Source organism: Lepeophtheirus salmonis, chromosome 5 (genome assembly GCF_016086655.4).
Source record: "Lepeophtheirus salmonis chromosome 5, UVic_Lsal_1.4, whole genome shotgun sequence".
NCBI lineage: Eukaryota > Metazoa > Arthropoda > Copepoda > Siphonostomatoida > Caligidae > Lepeophtheirus > Lepeophtheirus salmonis.
Window position 1 is genome coordinate 55,371,135 of NC_052135.2, and position 22,345 is coordinate 55,393,479.

General features: G+C 32.8%; 1 protein-coding gene and 1 pseudogene across 1 annotated transcript; one reads left to right on the plus strand and one right to left on the minus strand.

Moving 5' to 3' along the window:
- On the plus strand, positions 1-2,270 carry cta (Guanine nucleotide-binding protein subunit alpha cta). Its single transcript, XM_040712320.2, has one exon. The coding sequence runs from the start codon at positions 764-766 to the stop codon at positions 1,946-1,948; it is 1,185 nt and encodes a 394-aa protein (XP_040568254.1). The 5' UTR covers positions 1-763; the 3' UTR covers positions 1,949-2,270.
- Positions 2,271-17,043: 14,773 nt separating this feature from the next.
- On the minus strand, positions 17,044-17,909 carry LOC121117101 (phosphatidylinositol-binding clathrin assembly protein LAP-like; annotated as a pseudogene).
- Positions 17,910-22,345: the final 4,436 nt, after the last annotated feature.

Genomic DNA, 22,345 nt, shown 5'->3' on the forward strand with positions numbered 1-22,345 from the left:
GAGTGAGGAGCTGCTAGCTGAGACAGGTAAGAACGCTGTTTGTTCCTCTAGCTATTATGATATTGTATTGTAACTACTAACTATATGTAGTCTGTATACTGTATACACTTAGCACGTACATAACATTACATTACATTCAAGAAAAGTGGACGTTGATTTTGAAGGAGTGAGTAAGTGTGTGAATAAAGGAGTACTCCTTCTTCTTCTATTTCTTCATCATCATCATACATAAGAATAATAAAAATAACTTTTTGAAGATAAAGTCGATCCTGGCTGCTAGCTGCTGCTTGCTTGCTTGCTTCTAGCTTATTAGTAGTTGTTCTATGTAGCAGTATTTAATTTGATTTGATTCTCTATGAGTGTACGTCTGTGCCTTGACTCTTGTATGTGCTTCTCTTCAACCAAGTGTGAATATGTCTTCTTTCATTCTGCATATCCTTAATGAAGAACAGGAATTTTGAGATGTGTAGTGTGGTCATTCTACTGGAGCGCATCTCACTCTTGGGTCAGTGAGGAAATTCATTACAATAATACAAATCCAGGGAAGGACAAAAGTCAAAAAGGATATCGACATATCCTGAATAGTGTATACAAAGTTTTTATTTATTTGTGGATAAAATACCGGTCAAGTTCCTTGTTAGTTCTATCCTTTCTACTTCCACTACGTGTGGAAAAGTTGTGTGTTGAGTTTTGTCCATCATCTCCAAGAGGATCCAAAGGGAATCATCTCCTTGGGTACCGAAGAGACGAATAAGATATTAGAATGCCGGTCAAGTTACACGAGAATAACAGAGACTCCCATCCCGGTTTCCTCTCTTCTTGGCTCTTTCCTTGTATGCAAAAGGATCCAGAGGAGAGGAGACTCAAGAGACGAAGTCGGCAAATTGATCGTGAATTAGAGTCAGATAAAAGGAGAATGCGGCGTCAAGTGAAGCTCTTGCTTCTAGGAGCGGGAGAGTCTGGAAAATCCACATTCCTTAAGCAAATGAAGATTATTCACGGTGTGACCTTCCGTCCTGATCAGCTCAATGATTTTCGAAAAATCATTTTCCAAAATATAATTAAAGGAATGCGCGTGTTGGTTGATGCGAATCGTAAGCTACAAATTCCCCTCATGTTTCCAGAGAATGTTCTCTATGGACAACAACTTCTTCTCTTTGACTCAGTGAATCTTATTTCTACAAATGAGTCATTTAGAGACTTTAAAACCATGATAGAGTCCCTATGGAAAGATCCCGGGATACGTACAGCCTTTGAACGTCGTTCAGAATATCAGCTTACAGATTCGTTGCGGTATTTTTATGAAAATTTGGACCGTATTGCGGACATTGACTACGTTCCAACTCACCAAGATATTCTTTACTGTAGAAAAACCACTAAGGGCATCATTGAATTCCCGCTCACCATTTCCAATGTGCCTTTTCTTTTTGTGGATGTGGGTGGACAGAGAACTCAAAGGCAGAAATGGTTCCAATGCTTCGACTCAGTGACTGCAATACTCTTTATCGCTGCCTCCTCAGAGTTTGATCAAGTTCTCTCCGAGGATAAACGAGTCAATCGTCTTGTAGAATCCCGCAATATCTTTGACACTATCATCAATAACCGAATATTCAATCACATTTCTTTCATTCTGTTCTTGAATAAAATGGACTTGTTAATAGAGAAAGTTGTTACAAAAGGCCTGGATATCTCTATAAATTTTCCAGAATTTATGGAAGATGGTGGTCGAATACGTAAATACGTGGATTCTTTTGGTGGGGATCCAAATAACATCGATGATGTAAAAGCTTTCATTCTTTATTTCTTCTTATCCACTCAGACACTTCATTCCAAAGCCTTATATCATCATTTTACCACTGCTGTTGATACAAGAAACATACAGTTTGTTTTTACGTCTGTGAAGGAAACCATACTTCGTAAGAATTTGGATGCCCTTATGCTTCAATAATTATTATTATTATTATTAATAGATCATCATCAGTCATCTTTATATGCAATTATTATTTTATCATTATTTTAAGAATATGTAAAATTACTTAAAAGGCCCTTCTCGCACTCATCTCTTCAAGCATTATATTTATTTATAATTATTATTTATTACAGTATTCATTTACATATTAATATGTTTTTAAATCGTAATACACAAACCAGAGGCTCTTAATTAATCGGAGTCTTACGTTGTCTACTTGCTTTTTGTATGTCCCTCAAATGAATTTTATTGGCCATTTGGAAAAATGTTGTATTTTATAAATATATATTTATTATTATTATTACTAGTTACTGAAACAAGGGTATAAACTACTACTTATGTAGTATGTAGACTATCTTCCACTTCGTTTCCTTTTTTTAATCAATGTTGTACTTATATTCAAGAAATATGAATCATGTCAAATTACGTTTAATTTTGTCACTAAAGTTGTAATTTCATTATTATGAGTAGGGATGTAAGTCATAAGCAATTTTTCAGGTTGCAAGTTTTTGTAGTTGTTGTTGGCGAACTCAACAGTGTCCTTTATTTTCTTCAACTAGTAGTCTTTCATTCTTGAAGGGAAAACACACCCTAAGTATAAAGTGTAAACACGAATATGTGTGCAGAAATGTATAAAATATGTCCTAGAATGCAGGGGAGGTTTTTATTTTTCAAAGCTGTTCATCATGATTATATAACTCTTGAACTGGTGTTATAAAAGACTGGGAGTAACAATGAAGGGTTACTTGGGAATTTAAGTTTAAGTCCTCGTAAGAATAGGACTATAATTGAGGATCGACATTTGAGTAATTACAGTCTATATATCCTCGTTATATACATAGTGGGATTTGTGTTTATTTTCTTCCTCTCACGGCGGCTTGCAGATGATCTTATAAAACGTCATGACAGCTAAGTTGCCCTGTTCCTAAAAAGTCTTCAAATTGTCAGGAATACCAAGTTAATTTTTGAGTTCTTTATTTTTACATGCAGGCAAATAGTGTTGTTTTGGTCCTTATTTATTCAGTCCAGTCCGTGGTACTGTTGGCCTTTAGAATTTTTCATTGAAATATCGATTGTCTATTAAGCCAAATAAGATATATGAGATATGTGTTAAGAGAATTTCAAATGCTTTGCAAAAAATATTCTTTTTTTCATTATAGTACAATATCATAAGAGCCAAGCTTAATAGAACTATAAGGTTAGACCTTCATGTAGTCGGACTTACTAGAATACTCGATTTATGTACCGTTCCGACTGCCAGGCAAAACAGACCGATTTTGATGTCATAGAGGATAACAGCGGTTATCTAACAGTAACAACCTAGGAGGGCGATATATAGCTACTATTGGTAATAGTTATACAATATGACGTCACTATTAAAAAGCGTGGGGGAAGTCAAACATCACTCGTAAAAGCGTCATGGTATAACCTTGTAGTTCTATTAATCTTGATACGAACATGTTATATTGTTTCTAATGTTAGGGTTCAGTGTGGGAATCCTAAACTGTTATATTTTCTCCTGGATCAAAATATTTCGGTCCAAAAAAAGGCTCGGGAAGGACCGGTCACATAGAAAAATTAGGTTTAGATTGGTCCAGAGGAAAAAATCTATCTAGTTCTGTCCCAAAAAAATCGGCCTAGACAGATTTTACTAATAAATTGTTTATAACATGACATCATATGTATTTTGATGTACAATGATGTCATACGATGTTTGAACAGAGATAGATGGGATGATTTTTAAGCCTGTCGTTTGTCCTGGAATACGGAATTCTGAATTCGAACATCTCTTGAGATGGATGCTCAAGTTAGAAGTATCTTCCAACATTTGGTCCTAACTCTCGGAGAACATAGAAGTCCACTTCTTCCGGTCTTGATGAATTAAGAATGATCTAATGCCTTAGCAATTGTATATATTGTATACTTTTGAGATTTTGTTGAAATTAATAATGGTTGATCTAGAAAAAAAAAAGAAATTAATATGTAAGACCGAAAAAAATCGGTCCATAGCGTAAGACCTAAGAAATGATTCCATAAAGTGAGACCGAAAAAAAAAATTAGTCCACGGTCTCTGACCGGAGTCTGGACTAAAAAATTGATCTAGAAAAAATCACGTAATTTGGTATCGTTGTGATAAAGTTGTGTGACAAATCGACCTCTTTTGCATCTTTTTACATCCTTCCCAGGGACAGTTTAATAAATTCAAGAAACGTACTCTTTGGCACTAGGTATACTTTCGTCCTAATCTATTTTGCCTTAAGTTATCTTGTCTTAAACCATTTCGCCTTAAAATCATTTTTCTGTAAGGATATTTCGCCTGAAATAAAAATAAATAATAATATAATTACTCCCCAAAATTTCAATACATAAATATTATTAAAGTCTCATTATGTTAAGAGTTAATAAAATAAATATAATGAGAAAAAAGGAAATAAAAACAGGACAACGATTCGAACGGAGGAAGTGCTGATCACTATTCCGTTATTAATTATCATTAGAAATGATGGATTATTCATGTTGGACAAGACTCATGGATTGACGAAAAAGTATAATATGAGGAAATCTATAATTATTCTAACGGAATACAACCATTTAGCGCGTTTTATTCAAATTCACATTTCCGTTTTTTCTAAAAAAAAAAAAAAATTCAAAGGGAACATCAATTTCAAACAAAACTAAACAATAACGACGTATAAACCTCATTTATTTCTATTTTAAGGGGAAATATCCTTTAGACAAGATAGATTCAAAGCGAATTGGTTTAAGGCAAAATGTCACAAGGCCAAATAGTTTAAGGCGAAAATACCGGGCTTTATACGGCTTTATTAAAGACAAAGGGCACATTTTAAAAATTGACTTAACATGTCGTTATCTTTATTGTATCAAGAAACCTTTCCTTCGAAGAGAAATAGAAAAAAGGCCCAGAATCAGTTAGTAGTTGGCCATTCTTCCCAACTATGGAGTTATTATTCAATCTTTGCGGAGAATATTCACAGCCTAACAAAAGTGATTCGAATTCAACTAATCAAAGATCTAAACACTTAATATGAGTAAATAAGGGAACTGTCTAAAGAAAAAAATGGTTTAGAGATTAGAAAAGGAAAAACGGTTGTTGCAAGTTATCTTCCTTCTTTTATAAGCATTATTTAATAGGTGGTCCTGCTGTTAACTTCTCCCTCTGTTGTAAGCATTTTTGCCCATCTTTTTGGTAAATAATTTTAAAAATCCCTAATAAAATAAATATATATGAATTTCAATGAATTTATAATATTTTTCCAGCACTAATACTATTTTAAATGTAGATGGTTCTCCTATTTATAGTAGTAATTCATTTTCTCCCACCAAAATCATATAACAAGCAGCTGATATTAACAAGTGTCTTAATTCAGTAATACCATATGTCTTGCTCAAACCTTCTCCTTGTGCTCTTACAAACATCCCATCTCTAATTATGAGAGAAGAAGCAGAAACATAGACAACTGAGAAAAAAATATACTGTACATATATTTTTGTGTTAGCGAGGTCCCGCCGGTTTAAATAGAAAATACAACCATAATTAATAAATAAATAAAAATCAAAATATTATTTGAAAAAAAAAAAAAATGTATTATAATAACTTAAAATATCAAGAAGCTAAAAAAATCTTTTCTAAAGAGCAAACAAGAATCAATTTAAATTTATTAATTCCTAAATATTTACACCTACTCTGAGATAAATAGAGTCTTTTTTTGGAAATCAAAATATGATTCCCCTAAAATAACGTATTGATTAAGGGACTTTTGGGATTGTTGGTTTTTTGCAATAGTAATAAATAAGTGTTGAAGCGGATGTAATTATAATTGAATCGTTGAGGTATGATTATAATTGCATAAAATTATTATACAGATTTGTCATAGATTGAAACCATGCTGTATTAGGAATAAACTATAAATAGTGCTCTGCTAAACATTCTTATACTATTATTTAAACCAAAAATTGGATTATCAGAGTGCATGTTAAGAAGATATACTACTTAATGTATGTCACGGCGTTACTTCATTAACGTAAAAATTTGCATTGCAGCTATCGATGATTATGTTTTTATTTCCTTAATAGGTGTTCTAAACGTTGATTGGTTTAATTTGAATTAATTCTTTTAAGCTGTGAACACCTCTCAACAATTATTTAATAATAATTTAATATTTGGGAAAAGTTGGCCTAGAATGGGCCAACTACCATCTGATTTTTGGTTTTTTTAATGTTTATTTTCGTATGATAGGTTATGTGATAAAATAAAGGTAACAACGTGTCTACATATATTTTTTAAGTAATACATTCCAAAAATTATCAGTTATTAAATAAATATTCCGATTGTTCCGACTGATGCCCCCTTTTTTAGACTAATAATCAATGCAGGAGGTAGGGGATGAGGGGGGGGGGATAAATTGTATTAAGCATGATCATTTTTAAAAAATAAATAAAATCATTCTATGGCATTAATCAATATTTCAGTTTTGATACTATGGGAGTTAATATTATTAAGAAATTAATCACTCTAAAACTTGTATTCGAATATTTCTCAAAAAAGTAATCCCAGGGCCAATGACGGAGTGGTACGATTTTCAGAGGAGAAACCATCTGTAAGTTTTAGTGCCTCTACGTAACAAATTTACAAAACTTCATTTTTCATACAGGGTTTTTCAATAGGGACGTTCACATTTTACGTTGATAGGTTTCGAAAACGACGTCATATTTGTTATTGTTTCTTTGACATTTGTGCTCAGAAATAATTGTAGTTTCATCATGGAGCAGTACACACTCAAGCAACGCTTGCAAGTTACTAAAATGTATTACAAAAGTGGTGAGTCTTTGATCCAAACTTTAAGAGCATTAAAGCCAATTTATGGTCAACGTAATCGACCTGCAAAATCAACAATTCAACGTTTGGTGAAAAAAATTGAGTCCACATACACGCTACATAATGTTCTTGTGCCAGTGAGACAAAGAAATGCACGAAGTGTAAAAAATATTGCTGCCGCAAGTGCATCAATTCAAGAAGACCCAAATTTGTTCTCAATCGTTGGGCATCTCTGTGACACCGTTGTGGCGAATTTTGCAAAAAGATCTTGGCCTACACCCGTATAAGATCAAGTTGACACAAGAACTGAAGCTGCTTGACTACTTCAAACGTCGGGAATTCGTAAAATGGGCTGAAGGAAAATTCGAAAATAATCCTGATTTTCAATGTAAAATCATCTTCAGCGATGAGGCACATTTTTGGCTCAATGGCTTTGTTAACAAGCAAAATATGCGCTATTGAGCCGAAAAAAACCCACACGTGATTCATGAGGCGCCATTACATCCCCAAAAAATTACTGTATGGTGTGGATTGCATGCTGGCGGTGTCATTGGGGCGTACTTTTTCGTCGACGATGACAATCGCCACGTTACTGTGAATGGAAATCGTTACTGCGCCATGATACCCAATTTTTTTTTGGCCTGAGTTGGAAGATATGGACTTGGACGATATGTGGTTTGAACAAGACGTTGCCACTTCACACACAGTAAATGTTACAATCGATTTATTGAAGAGTAAGTTTGGTGAGCGTCGTATCTCCTCAAATGGACCAGTCAATTGGCCGCCTCACTCGTGCGATTTAACGCCTCGAGACTATTTTCTTTGGGGTCACGTGAAAGCCCTGGTCTACATCAATAATCCGTCGACGTTAGAAGAGCTCAGAACAAATATTCAACGCGAAATTGCTGCAGTTTCAGCCAATTTATGCGGAAAAGTAGTCGAAAATTGGGTTCAACGATTGGACTTCGTAAAACGTGCACGTGGTGGTCATTCAAACGACATCGAATTTCATTCATAAATTAACTTGAATTTATTTTAACGGCAAATAAAGAAATTGTCGATATCTCAAACCGTTTTCGTTTTATTTAAAAAAAAAAAATGTGAGCGCTGTTAATGAAAACCCCTTTACTTCTTGCTCGTGTAACAAGCAAATTCTTTTTCAAAATACATTTAAGATCGTCATTCGATTTTGCACTCCCTAGAATTGATTAATTTTTTGAAACTTCCATTCGAGTCTTTTTCTTTTCTTATCTTATTTTTTTTTTAGATCAAAAATTTGGAGCCTTTTATCGAAGGGATCTATGATAAAAAGAAACATACTTGCCCACAGGAAAATTGCTCTACGGAATATTGCCTGCAAATATACTACATTTACAATGATTCATAGTCACAACGATCTGTTCTATCTACAGATGGGATTCACACATCTAAGGACATGTTGATGCACAATTTTTACAGTGAAAGTTTTTATGGCGGCAATCTCTTTCTGATTTTCAAAAACGTTGAGCATAGATAAATAAGTATTTTTAAGATGAAGTAATTATACAAGTGAAATTTTTCTGCTCCTTTCTTTGTGATACCTGAAGATGTGATAGATATATTTGTATGAGGGGAAAAAATATCTATGGATCCTTAAATGAGTCAGTCACATCTGTAGATGAATCACTACATATACAGTATAATTGTTGGTAATTTATGCAGACGGCAATTTCCCTGCAAGCATTTTCCCATGACCATATTCTCTTAGGGCAATCTTCCTAGAACTGAAGAGATACATTTTTGATCGACATATTTTTATAGATGGTCAGTATACGTGGACGGGTGAATAAGTCTGTGACTTTTTGAATTTTCGCCTCTTAATTGGAATGGGAACACTGCGTCTGTCAACAAGCATCTGTCATTTAACTTTTTTCAAATTTTCAGTCAGCTGCGTCATTTATTTTGTGCTTGTCAGCCATTGATTGCAGACCACCACGTGAGTTGTGGTGAAAATGGAAGAAATTGAATTTTGTGCGCACATAAAGCATTATTTTTTGACATTTAATGAAGGGTCATATTTAAAAAAATTAATATACTTAACTATTTTTTTCTCCAATTGCTTTATATTATAGGTAAAATTGAAGAATAAACCTTATATGTATGTAGCGAATACAAATCACACCGGTGCATCTGTTAATTATTGTTCTTATTTATTTATATTATTTTAGACTATTCTTTTCTTTTTCCGTCTATGAGTAGCCTGTGAAATATAGTATCGATAAGACGTTTTAATGGGGTGAATTATTTCATGACTAATAATCTACTTGTATTACAATTTCAATATATTTATTATAAAAAAGGCCATTTTGATTAATTTTTTATATTTTAACTATTAATTTTCTTATAAAATATTTACTAAATAAGCAATAAAAAGGTTGCGTGAATAAGTTCGGAAATTATGTATAAACAAGTCGATAAAAAACTTAATTTGTAACAAATAATGATCCAATATTTATTGTATATGAAGTACATACATATTGGGGTGAATCTCCATGTCTCTAAAATTTTAAATACTTTTAAAATTACTGAAATAATAAACTTAATTATATTTAATTTACAAACCTTTTCACACAGCCTTTCATTTTTGGACAGCAAATTTTTCAAGCTATAATAACAAGTTTATTCTTTAGTTTTGGCTATAACACAAAGCAAGTAACAAAATATATTCGAAGAATTAAATTTTGTTGCATAATATTATATAACTCAATAAAAATACAATATATTTTTAATTATATTGCATTATAATGAAAACATTAATATTTTTGCAAGACATGTACAATGCTCTGTTTATATATAAAATAATAGACATTTTTATAAATAGTTCCAAGGACTGTTATGACTCGTTTTAATAATGGAATGACCGAATAAATAAGGTTCTACACAAAAACTAGACATATAGGATTATAATTACTCCATCTGACCTATAAATGGTCTTTGAAGTACATATACTGAGTGATCCTTTAAAATCTGAACACTTTGAATTTCATACTTCTACAAGATATAATATATTCATTAACAATATAATTCAAACAAAGTTAATACTATAAATATATGTGTGTCTCAGCTCCCTTAATCATTATCCTACACGTCCATAGTGGCAATGATGGCTTCCAGGTGACGGCTTAAGGCGACAACCTTTGCAGATGTAGTCATCTGTCATGGTGTTATAGTGCTGAGTGACAATGGGTTTGAGGGTCTCAGTACTTAGATGGTGGACACTGCACCTTTTGGGTGCAAGTCGAGGGACTTACAGCCCTATGTAGGGTGGCAAAAGGGGTCAAAAAAGAGTTTAAAAGAACTCAAAATACTCATTCAATAGAGTCTTGCAATAGAGGAGATGGTTTTTTTGTATTGCTGGTGTCAAAAGTTATCTTTTTGTCTCACCAGGCTCTGGAAAATCTGATGTGAAACTCTGAGATCGCGTGCATGGGGCTCATGGACTTGGGGGAGTGTCCTTGGCTGTTTTATAACTCCTTCGGGTCCAATTTGGCCTTTTTGACATAGCCTTCTTCCTCTCTAACGTTTTGGAGTTTCTTACGGCGTAGACGGTGGTATTGAAGACGCCAAACTGCTTGGAGTGTGCGAATGGAAATTCGTCGATTACGTTTAAGTTTCATTTTCTCGACTTGTAGTAAGCTAGAGAGATCAATTTTGTTTTGTTTTGGAACTAATTGCTTATGATTTAATACATTTAAATATCAATTAATTTTAATAATTCAACCGTTATTAATTATTGAATTAGAAGGTGTTGATATTTCATTGGATCATCCTTTACATTTACAGTATTTCCTTTTATAGGGGCTACTGTGAATCGAACTTACGCACATTGAGTAAAAAAAATGATTTATCCCAAGTGCATTGCCAACTGAGATCCGTGGCTCCATGGAACACTGTTGGACCATGATCCTCCAAGATTTCGGAGAAGAAACAAATTGAATAAACAGTCTACTGAATAATCCTACGCACATCCTTATGTCTATGTTTATATCTAATAATAAAGTCATTGATCTCATTTTACAATCCTTCATTTATGAAACAGTCACCAAAATTACAATCCCTCAAACAAAAAAAACAAAACTCGCCAAAAGGTCGAAACCGATATATATATTTATAGAAGCCCTTGTGGTGGCTACAGAGCTAGTGGAAATATTTTTTTCTATTTTTTTTAGGTGGGGAGAGGGGTATGAAAAAAAATTTTCTCATTTTTTACTTTCATTTTATTTTTTCCGACTCTGATATGAGGTAACTTAAAAAAATTGAAAATAAGATAAGGCCTTTTCAATTTATACCGAAAATAAGAAATATACTTTTTGATAAATAATTTGGCTCTTGACGTTTTTAGTACGGTTTTTTTAGATGACCTTTTGTTAGACTTTGTCATATTTAGGGTAAATACCTTTCCTATGACTTTTTTTGTGATATTTTTAACTATTTATAAAAAGTCTAAAAATATCCCCCCCCCCATCGTAACAGCTCTGATTGTGACAATTAAACCGTGTCAAGTGGATAAGTTGGAAAGAGAAAAAATTAAGTAGCTTCGCATGCCCACTCCCGAGTAATTTCAGGGCCTGTAATATTATGTTGCATGTATCTTCATATGTTTACCTGATGTGTGATCTATAGACTGAAGATGGATCATTCTATAAAATATCGTGCTTCAGGCTAACACCGCCTACGAGGTGTCAGTTTTAGGTCAAAATATCTTAATCTATACTATATAGCTTATCCAATATATACTCATAAGAGCTAAATATATTTAAAACATCACCATATGATAACTTTTTTTTCAGTGATGATGAGGATTCGCTCATATTTTGATCTCCAGCCATTTCTATAGAATTCTTCGAATTTTTACTATTGGGTGAAATTTCTTGATGGTTTGTATCGTCTAGGAGAAAATAATAATCCTTGAGATCCATTGTATTATAATTTAAGAAATGAAAATACCACTTTATTATGCTGTAATAATTTTTTGACATTTGAATTGTACGAGGGTCGTTTGAAAAGTCCCAGCAAAGTTCGAGAGATGGTACTACTGGCGAGTATCGAGGTTACGTTTAGTTAGTAGCTTCTCATGGAACATTAAACAATACATTATGAAAGGCAAACTGAGCTCATAGTTTTAAACAATTTGCCACCCTTAAAATGTTTTTTAATTTTTGTTTCATCTTTTATAAAGTAATGTTTAATCATCACACGATTTTTTTCCCCGTCCATTTTTTGAAAATCATTCTACTTCCTCGATGGAAAAGAAAGCCAAACAGTAAGAAATATACCAATCTGGCTGAAAATTAGTCGCTGTTCTTCCAAGAGATGCTACTAACTAAACATAACCTCGATATGTGCCTGTAGGGACATCTCTCAGACTTTTCAAACAACCCTCGTATGTATTCCGGGTCTTGCAATAGTTTTGAGACAATTTTTAAAAGTTAACAACTCCGCGTATACTACAACAGTTTGATTTTATTTCACTTCTACAGAGAGCCCAGAGTTTTTTTGTCTTTTTGTTTACGTTAAATTCAAACATATAAGTGTATCATCATATCATAAGAACGACAAAGGCAAAAGATTGCATTCTTGATTGCCGCTGGAATGTCTTCAAAAACAGCTTTTGCGGCCAAATATGGCTCAGAGGCAACCAAATAGATGTGCCTTTCAACAAGATGGAGCTCCACCCATACGGCTAGGATTCTCCAGGATTAGTTGGGTTACAATTGTGAATTCCGGGATAAGCTTATAATTGACTCAAATTCATATATCTATGAAATATTAGGTTCCAGATATTTGAAGTAAAAAATAAAATGAGATTTTCTCCTCTTCTTGAAGATATTTTTTTTATGTTGATGGACACCATTTATTTTGATTCAGTATTCTTTAGAAAAACGCTCTAACATTTTTTTTCCTGGAATCAGACAGCACCATATAAAATAATTTATACATGACAAAATAAATAACTTTAAATGCATTTGTTTATATACATCTATCGCCATTATTCGTTTTCTAGCATTTGACATGTAGTCAGTAATCCTTCCATATGTATGACACGTCGTTACCTTTATTGTATCTTGCAACTTTTCCCATTAAAGAAAAAAAAGGTTAATTGGTAGAAGGAAGACAATTCTTTCAAACTATGTAATTATCAATCAATAATTGTTGGGAATTATTGACAGAGTTTAACAAGAGATCAACAACAATTTGATCCATTAATGTAAATAATAATAATTAAAAAAAACATAAGAAGCAGAAAATCGACAGCTAATAAACATATATCCTGTAAATATTTGTGTTAAGATTAAAACTAGTCTTTGGTACACATTATTTATCCCTAAGAACTTTGCATATTATAATCTACAAACCTCAACTATTCATCCTTTTATAATAAAGAGTTTTAAAATGTTCATTATTTGGGTTAGAGATAATGTCACGTTAGTATTTTTTGTCCTTCCTAAATTTAATTTATTATTGTATTTTAACTTCTAAAACACGACATATTATCAATCACAGCACTTCCTTACTTTGAAAATAATTTATTTTGCGGTTTCAAAATGGTTGAAATACATTTTTATAGACATAATACGTGCACAGTAAACGCATGATCCATGATAGATGTGATAACCCATTTTTAGTTAGGTAACGTAATGATTAAGGTTTTTGCAATGCATTCGTATTTTTTTATCCCTAGGGTTGTAACTTAAGTCCTTTAAAATACTTATTTTAATATGGATATTGTGCTTTATAATTATTCAAAGTGTATGTGGTCAGTTTCCTCTGGCATCACCCCAAAAACATCATAACCTGCTGAATTCATTGCCTGGTTGATTGGAGGTTCGTTAAAGACGGCCATCTTGGACACTCCCAAAATGTCGTCAATCTTTGACTTAGGCACTTGGGCTTGAACAAGATCAATCAACCTCTGTCTTTTGGACTCCTCCATTGCAAGGCAGTTTGTTATGATTTTGTGACACAACTATAAAATTTATACAATGAAACCTTCTCTATCATATTTCGATCCCAGAATGTGGATAAAACAAGTTAATTACCTTCAATTAGCTAATAACAAAGAGGGCAGATTTTGTGTAGTCACAATGTAATGTTCTCCCTTAGTTCATACACTACAGTTTTATTTTTTTAAATATTAAGGAAATTAGACATATTTTGTGTGTGTAAATAAAGCAATGTTTATATATCCTATGTAATGTTGACATTTATTTGTTGCTAATATCCGGTGCTAATAGATTTAATTGCTGCAAATGTGTATTAACAAATAAACCGTATCTTGAGTCGCCAGTTTTGTACTTCCGTGTGTTGATTGGTAAACTAATTTATCTTTCTTAAGGGATTTTTTGGTGAGTTCTTAAAAAAGGGAGCTAAAAAAACATGGTACAAATACCCTCATTAAATTATTTGACAAATTATTACAATATATTTATGATATATGCAATAAACAGAATCAGTCAAACATGTACTCAACTGTATTAGTTCTGCTCGTTTTGCCAAAGAAATTCTTTGCGTAGACATGTTTTATTTGTACCTTTGATCAAACATAGGGTGCACAAATAGTCTTCCTCCATAGTGCTAATCTCTGCTTCTTGTCCTAGTAGTCTGAGACGGAGATTCCAGGTTGAAACCTTTTCACACTGTTTTTGATAACATTGAAAGAAGCCATAACGTCGCTTGAGGCGGGGAATTTCTTGAAGGAATATTTCGTAAGTTTTATATAAATATCTTCCACGTCCCATTATTGTTGTGAACGATAATGTGCTTTTTAAATCAAGACAACGGTTCATGTACCTCTGTTGCTCTGTTTTGCTCATTTCTTCCATTTCATTCCTGGTATAATGTAACTCGAAACTTCTCTGTAATGGTCAAAATTCTGCCAGTGTGGAACCTTTAATAAACTTTGCTGGCTTCAGATCATTGTTCACTTTTGAAGGTTTCACTTTTCTAGGACTGAAATTCTGCTTATTCTAAATCATTTATACTAGTAACTTAATTAAATATTATTTATTTAATAGTTAGATGACTATTTATTATCTTTTTATTATATTGTACCTGATAAGTAGACTTCAGATTTTTGATATGATGATGAGATGATTGATAGGTGCTTTAGTCTTTCGAAAACTCACTAATAAACATACAAGTTTTCTCCGTATGCTAAATACAAAACACTTGCGAGAGTTAAAGCTTTAAACCAAGTAGCGAAACACGACCGTTAACCTGAGGAGATACAATGGTGCACCGTTTTAAGACTTTTTCGCAAGATGTCACTTTTATATGACATTACTCTATCATTTTTCTTACTACTGACGTAGGATGGGATGTAATAAAGAGAGTTATTACTGCTTCCATTCTTAAAGATAAACCATTGTGAGGGAAACGCAATACTAACAGTGTTGATTTGTTGCAAAGTTATGATTATAAATCTTTAATGGAGTTGGAGTTGAATGGAGAATCGACAAAGGTGTGATTTCTGCATAAATACTTACTAGATTGTTTTATTTGGGCGATGCCCTTAAATTTTTCGAAATATTTATTTAATTATAGCAAATAAAATCGCTTTTTATTACTTATTGAATTCGTCCTATTATTGGGGCTAACAGTATTTATTTAATAATATATATTACAAAAAAATACATCATCAGAAATTGGGAAATTACATGTAATAAAAAATAACCCTATAGATTACAAAAGTACTCTAAAATTCTATATAATAAATCATCTTGGACAAAACACACATTATTAAAAAATACAAAGAAGTTTTAAAAGTTTATCGGTCTATAAAATTAATATAAAGGGTGGTGCAACTTGTATTTAACAACTAATAGGATTTTTTAAATATATATTTTCTTCTAAATTAATCATCCCATTTTAAAAATAACAAATGCCAAATGAAGTCAGAATAATAATAAAATTATTATTAGTACACATATATAATAGAGTTTGTGTGTCCTTTATCTGTGTCTACACCGTTCGACCCAGAAGGCAGAAATTTTGCATAGGTGCTTTTTTAAACCAGGTTAGGATAAAACGGTGTGCCGATCAAACAGTGGATGGTGTCTCAAAAAATAACTTTACGATTAAGGAATTTTCTAAATTCATTCCAATAAAAAAAGTTATGGGAAAAATATGAAATCCGTAACAATTGCACTTTTTTATTTTTTTCAAGGTCCAAAAAAATGAATTTTCAATGGAATATTATATTCGTAGATAAAATAAAGTTTGTCGAAATTTGTCTGCAAATTCGTTTTCATATACATTTGAGAAATAAAAATTGATTTTTAACAGAAATATTTGTCATTTTCTAAATAATTTTTCATTTTTCTTCCCTATAAACGTCAATTTTCAATTTTTAAGAAGAAATACTACTAAACGATGCATTTTTTTGCAATAAATATTAAATCAAACATTGTAATTGATTTTGTTTTCAATTATCAGAACATTTTATTATCTGTTTTTTTGCAAAAATGAAGCAATTATCGAGGGTAATTTTTTCACTGACATTATCCTCCATAACTTTTTTGATTTCGTATGTACAAAAAAATCTTTTTTTACTATTTTTTGCAAAATTGGCACAATTTTTTTTTGCAAATTTCTATGTGACAATTTTTGGAGAAAAATAAAAGGTAGACTTTTCATCTAGATTTTTTTTTCATGCATATATGTTGGTTTGCTATTTGAAGTTTATAGCACAATTTTTATAAAATTAATAATAATACATATATTATAATGCTCGCCTGCACTAAAAGGGTATCACTTATAAAAGAAATCGCATTGACCATTATCAATGTGAATTCCTACTCCCTTCTTGGCCCAAGCAACGTCGGGTAACCCATTTCTAGTTCAATATAATCGCGAAAGAAGGTGGGAGCGAGACATTTGGTACTTCTGAATGAAGACCCTTGTTAATATCAGCTGCTTGTTATGTGATTATTATTATTTTATTTTATTGGGGGGGGGGAGGAGTGAAAATGAATCATTACCTTAAATAGGAGAAGTATTATTTTCTAATACAATTTTTAAAATAATTTACACCAAAGATAGTCAATAATGCTCATTTCCGGAGAATATGTTAGCACTATGACGACAGATTAAATGATGAACAAATAAGAAGATACAACAAACATAAATGTGGAATATTTTATTTAAGTGTTACTTTTATTACTGTTTTGAACTTCCAGTTGGTGTGATAACTGTTGATCCAGGTTTACGTCCTTCTAAGTTGGCTAAGTTAGATTCAAGGCTAGTTCTAATATACTACTAAATTTGATATTTTCCAGTATCAAGGCATTCAGCCTCATCAGTTTTAAGAAATTCAGATACTCGATCCATCTGAATTGAAAACTTTTTGTAGATTTCCAAGGCCTCTCGAGCATTTTTCTTATTCATTTCAAAGTATTTATCTAACAAATTAATAATACCTTCATTATACCATGCAAAAGGCCACATCAGATCTCTAAAAAGTAGCATTAAAGCGGAATTGCTTTCTAGATTATTCTATCCGTTGTTCAACTTCAAAATCTGCAAGAGCGTCGATTTGTGTTTGAAGGGAAGGAATGGTTGTATATAATTTTTCGATGTTCATATTGCGTAAGGTTCCACCTTCTTTCCTGCGCTTCACTTTGAAAAAATCAGAGGCCACGTTACGATAGGAAATAGCTTTTTCATTCACGTATTTTGCATAGCGTCGAATGAATGGTGACATATCGTAGCCTTGAACTCCACTTTTGTCAAGGAAGCTACTGAGTTGGAAATTGGTATTGGATGAGACGAGGTATTGAATAAACCTTTGACTTCCATAACATATCATATGATGGATCGTAACGAGACCTTGAAAACAATGATCCATTTTGTGCTCTGAGTACGCTCAAAGAGCAGATTTGCAAATTAGGAAATAGATACTTTAGACAATTCCTTAAAATTAAGCCGATAATCCAAATGCTTCTTTATGGGTCCTATGAACTCTTCTGTAGTTATCTTGAAGACAGACTGGGCTAAACCATGACCAGTGAGAGAATGATAAACCGCTAAAATCCAGTCATTGAAGGTCTGACCGTTGATTGCCATCATTATTATATTTAATCATTTCCCCAAGAACCTATCAATAAGGGTGATAATTTTGGTGAGAATACAAAAACGTGCGAGGAGAAGAGAAGAAATACTTATGGCATCATTGATTTAAATAATATACATCTTCTTCTATCAGGAACGTTATCATTCCCGCCTTTATTATTCAATATTAATAAAATACATATTAGATGCTGATAGTCGATAGAGAACTGAATAAAATGCCTAAAATAACGTCGCCTTCTGTCTGGATTTCTGAAAATGGAGGCCCAGGAATTTGGAAAATACTTACCGGATGAGAAGCAGATAGCTTGTCGGATTTAGCGATATAAATGTGCCTTTAGTTCCCTGTCTAGAATTATATGCCACTCATTATCCTCATCTCATAACAAGAGTATGGATATTCATCTATAAATACATGAATACATCAAGTCAGACTTTAACTTTGATCTAACAAAGTTGCTTATTGCATGTAATATAACCTTATCCATTGCTAATCATCCTACGTTCAAAAAATTTATGGAGAAATACACGGGTAAATTCTTCCCTTTCCGAGGAACCATCATTAATTAATGGAGGATGTTGGTAATGATGTCATTTATAGAAATACCTCCATTGTAAATTGTGAAGTTAAGATAATTTTCAGCCTTATTAGAGTCATCCACACCAAATTACGAAATGGAACTCTGAATTTTGTACCATCTAAGAGTAAGTATTCATTTTTTTAAAATCTAATCATATAATATGATTCTATTTTAGCTAAAAATATCAAGAATTATGGTACACAACTCATTAAATGGCAAAAACAACTGCTTAAATGGTCACAACAACGGGGGTAGTAGCTTTGGATGGTGTGCAACTAGTTTGTCTGACATTAGTTTCTTAACTTAAAGACTTGGGTATGATCATTAGGTTTTCCAATAATACTTAGTCAATAAATATTACTTTTTTATCACTTAAGGATTAGCTATGGTTGATAAGCCCCAAGAAATTGTGTTCAAAAAACTCATAAAAGGCAAAAAAACTGCTTAAATGGTCACAACAATGGGAGTAGTTACATTGGGTGTAGCATTATAATTAGCAAGTGTGCGTATCCTTCATTATAATAGTATGCTGTTATACAAGTATAAATAACGGGGGGGGATCTTTTTTGATGCCCTTAATAAGGAGTAATATTGGCGGGGCATTACTACATAATTAGCTTTTGCATTAAATATTTACGATGGATTTAATTTTAACATTTTTTTTATTAGTATATTTTTTTGTCTAATTTTATGATTTTCACATTTACTTTATTATTAATAATTATTTAGATCTCATCCGTTGAGATATATATATCATCTGCACAATTGTATATAGCAACTTCCACATTAGGAAGAAAGGGTGATAATCTTTTTTATTAAACTCCACGTCTGGCTTTGTTTAGCAACTTAAAGTTATGACATATTTAACTGAGTTCATGTCAGAACAAGAAAATATTATTTGGATCAATCTATTATTTCAATATTCTGTATTTATAATTTATTGTTATTAGTTATATGATTCCAATTGTTTAATTTTGTATATTTAACATAAATGTATGATGGTTTATTTTTTAGTATGTAGATTATATTTAATTTAAGCCTTCTTTTTAAACTTGGAACTTCAAATATATTTCGAAATACTCTCTCTACCTTGTCGTTTCATTAGATATTATCCTGAGAATATGGTTCATAATGAATTTCAATTTCATGGAGTGTGACGTTTTCAAATCTACTGTAACAGATAAAAAACATCTAAGTCAATTATACGTAGTATATCTTCATTAAACATTTTGCTAATAAATACTTTCGTTATACCCTCAAAAATCATAATAAAGTAGGCAGACGATAATCACATCAGTATTTTAAACAATGATACCATAAGTCTTTTCCCCCCCCCTTCTCCTTGCACGCGTTTTTCTCTACAGAATTATCAACTTTGCCTATCAAGTACTGTCTTTCACCAGCTACTCCGCCCTGGGTCGTAATTGACGCAAACTCTTTGGGGAGTATTGTTGGACTTTTAAAACAAGAAAGGTTGAATCCCTTTTATATGTTATTTAAGAACTTTGAAATACAGTTGATATTAGTAATTCTACGTGGCGTGTTCCTTCATATATATAAATGTACAATATAAATTGTGTGTAATAACATTCATAGAAATCCATCTTTTGTTTTCCACAAAATAAATTATATTCCAAACTTACTCATAGTGATAACAATTTTCTCTAGAGAAAATGTCTAGTGATGAAAAGAGTCTGTATTTTGGGAATGATAAAAATTAGAGAATGAAAATCAACATGGTAACCCTGACAATTTGAAGAATGTTTTGGAGGAGGGCGGCTCAGCTGAAGGAGGGGGGAGAAGGAAATAATTAAGGATATTTACAAGAATGACTCCGATATCGATCTTCAATTGTACTCTGAGTCCAACAAGAACTTACAATTATGACTATGCAACAAATTATCTGTATTTATGTGCACACACGAATGTTCAATCAAGTTTTGAATATAATTGAATGTAGTAGGAAAAAGAAGCTTACTACTCAGGAGTTAAATAATATGATGTCAATATTCTTGTGTTCTAGTGATAATGTCAGCATGCTGAGTCAGAACTCAGCACCTTTTCTTTGTTCAAGACATGATTTCAGCTCTGTTTATCATTTTTTTCAAAAGCGATTGTGGATTATGTGTTTTTGACCTTTTTTGTGACTTTGCCATTTAACTTTGACCATGGATTTTTTGCTCTATCATGCATTTTATGAAATGTAGATAATAATCCTATTTAAGCTCTGTATCTGCATACAGGTGTGCGCGTCTGAAACTGAACCCTCCTTTAAATTTTACGCCATGCACATATTCGTGATTTTATTGAGTTGAGACCGATTTATACTTTGAGGCAAGGGTCTTGACTAGTTATAAGCAAAACTCCAGCAAAATCTAAAATGCAACAGCGAAACAACAGCTGATAATATGGAGGGACGTCGAGTCGCAATTTTGGAACTTTCCGCGCGGGGAAAAACTCAGACTGAAATTGCCAAGGTTCTGAACTGCAGCCATACCACTGTTTACAGCGTGGTACCCAAAGGGACTCCTGAGGCGAACACAAGATCTAAGTCAAGGCCTCGAAGGTCGGACAACAACAGCCATGGCCTGGCTGTTGTTGCGTCCGACGGTCAGAAATGTGATCTCATCTTCTTGGAGGACCAAGTGAGGCTTAACTCCGAGACGTACTGCCAAAACTTGAAGAACAAAGTGCACCCTTGGGCCAGGGCTACTTACGGGACAGGTGGTGGTGGCAGCAGGACGGTACCAGCTGCCACACTAGCAACTTTACCCAAGAGTTCCTTCAGATCGATCGATCGAAATTCTTGGCCGTCTCACTTGCCTGATTGTTCGCCGCTTGACGTCGTTGTGTTTGGGCTTTTAAAGGGGATGCTGTAGGGAGTCCAATACAAGTCCAAGGACCAGCTGAAGTCTGCCCTCAAGAATGCCTGAGCCAACCTCGACCAGAGCTTCATCGCCAAGTCATGCAGTAAGTTCCGGTCCAGGCTGGAGTTGGTAGTGGAGAACATGGGCGTCCATATGGAATAGACATGTGTCTAAGACTCTCATCTTTCATGTTAAATAAATTAATTCGTCGACCATTTTAAAAATTACAGAATTATTGAACTATTTTTAAAAATTTTAGAGTGTTCAGTTTTAGACGCGCACACATGTATGTTCCAAAGTTATTGTCAGTTATGTATACGTTGTGTACTATCTTGACCTTGAATTTAATAGCCTCTTACTGTGACCATATATAAAATTCGTACCAAGTTAGATCCATATCGATCTGTAACTTTTGTTGTAACCCTGCTGACTAACAAACAAACAGAGGCAAATGGTTCAAATTCGTTGGGTGAGGTAGAAATATCGTTATACTACGCTAAAAATGTTTTCACCCCGGAGTTTTCTTTGATTAATTAAAGAAAGTTTGGAAACTCATTCTTGTTGGAATATTTTGTTCTTCTTTGATGTAAAAACTGTAAGTCATTCTTGGGGGTCCTATTATTCGTGGACTCCGCCTCCGGTTAATTTCCTTGTTATAAATACGCTACTGTAAAATAATTATATATTTTTATTAGCATGAAGAGCTACAAATAAAGCAATCGGTGTCAAGTGTTAGTTTATGACCCATATTGAAAGATATTGAATTCCCAGAAAAAACGAATTAATATATCCTTAGAGATAGTTCAATATACCACGTGGTTCTTTTTTCCCCCTTATCTTCAATACCGCCCCCCCGTGCCAATCACTTACAACAACAAAAATAATTATCATACCCATTTTAAAAGAATGTCTAAAGGCCTTTCTTTCTTTCGATTTCTAAGATGATTTTTTTAATATTCACATTTGTTCCCCTTTTCCCTATGAC

Coding starts and splice junctions, on each gene's coding strand:
- cta (XM_040712320.2), top strand. CDS start 764: ATGCCGGTCAAGTTACACGAGAATAACAGAGACTCCCATCCCGGTTTC.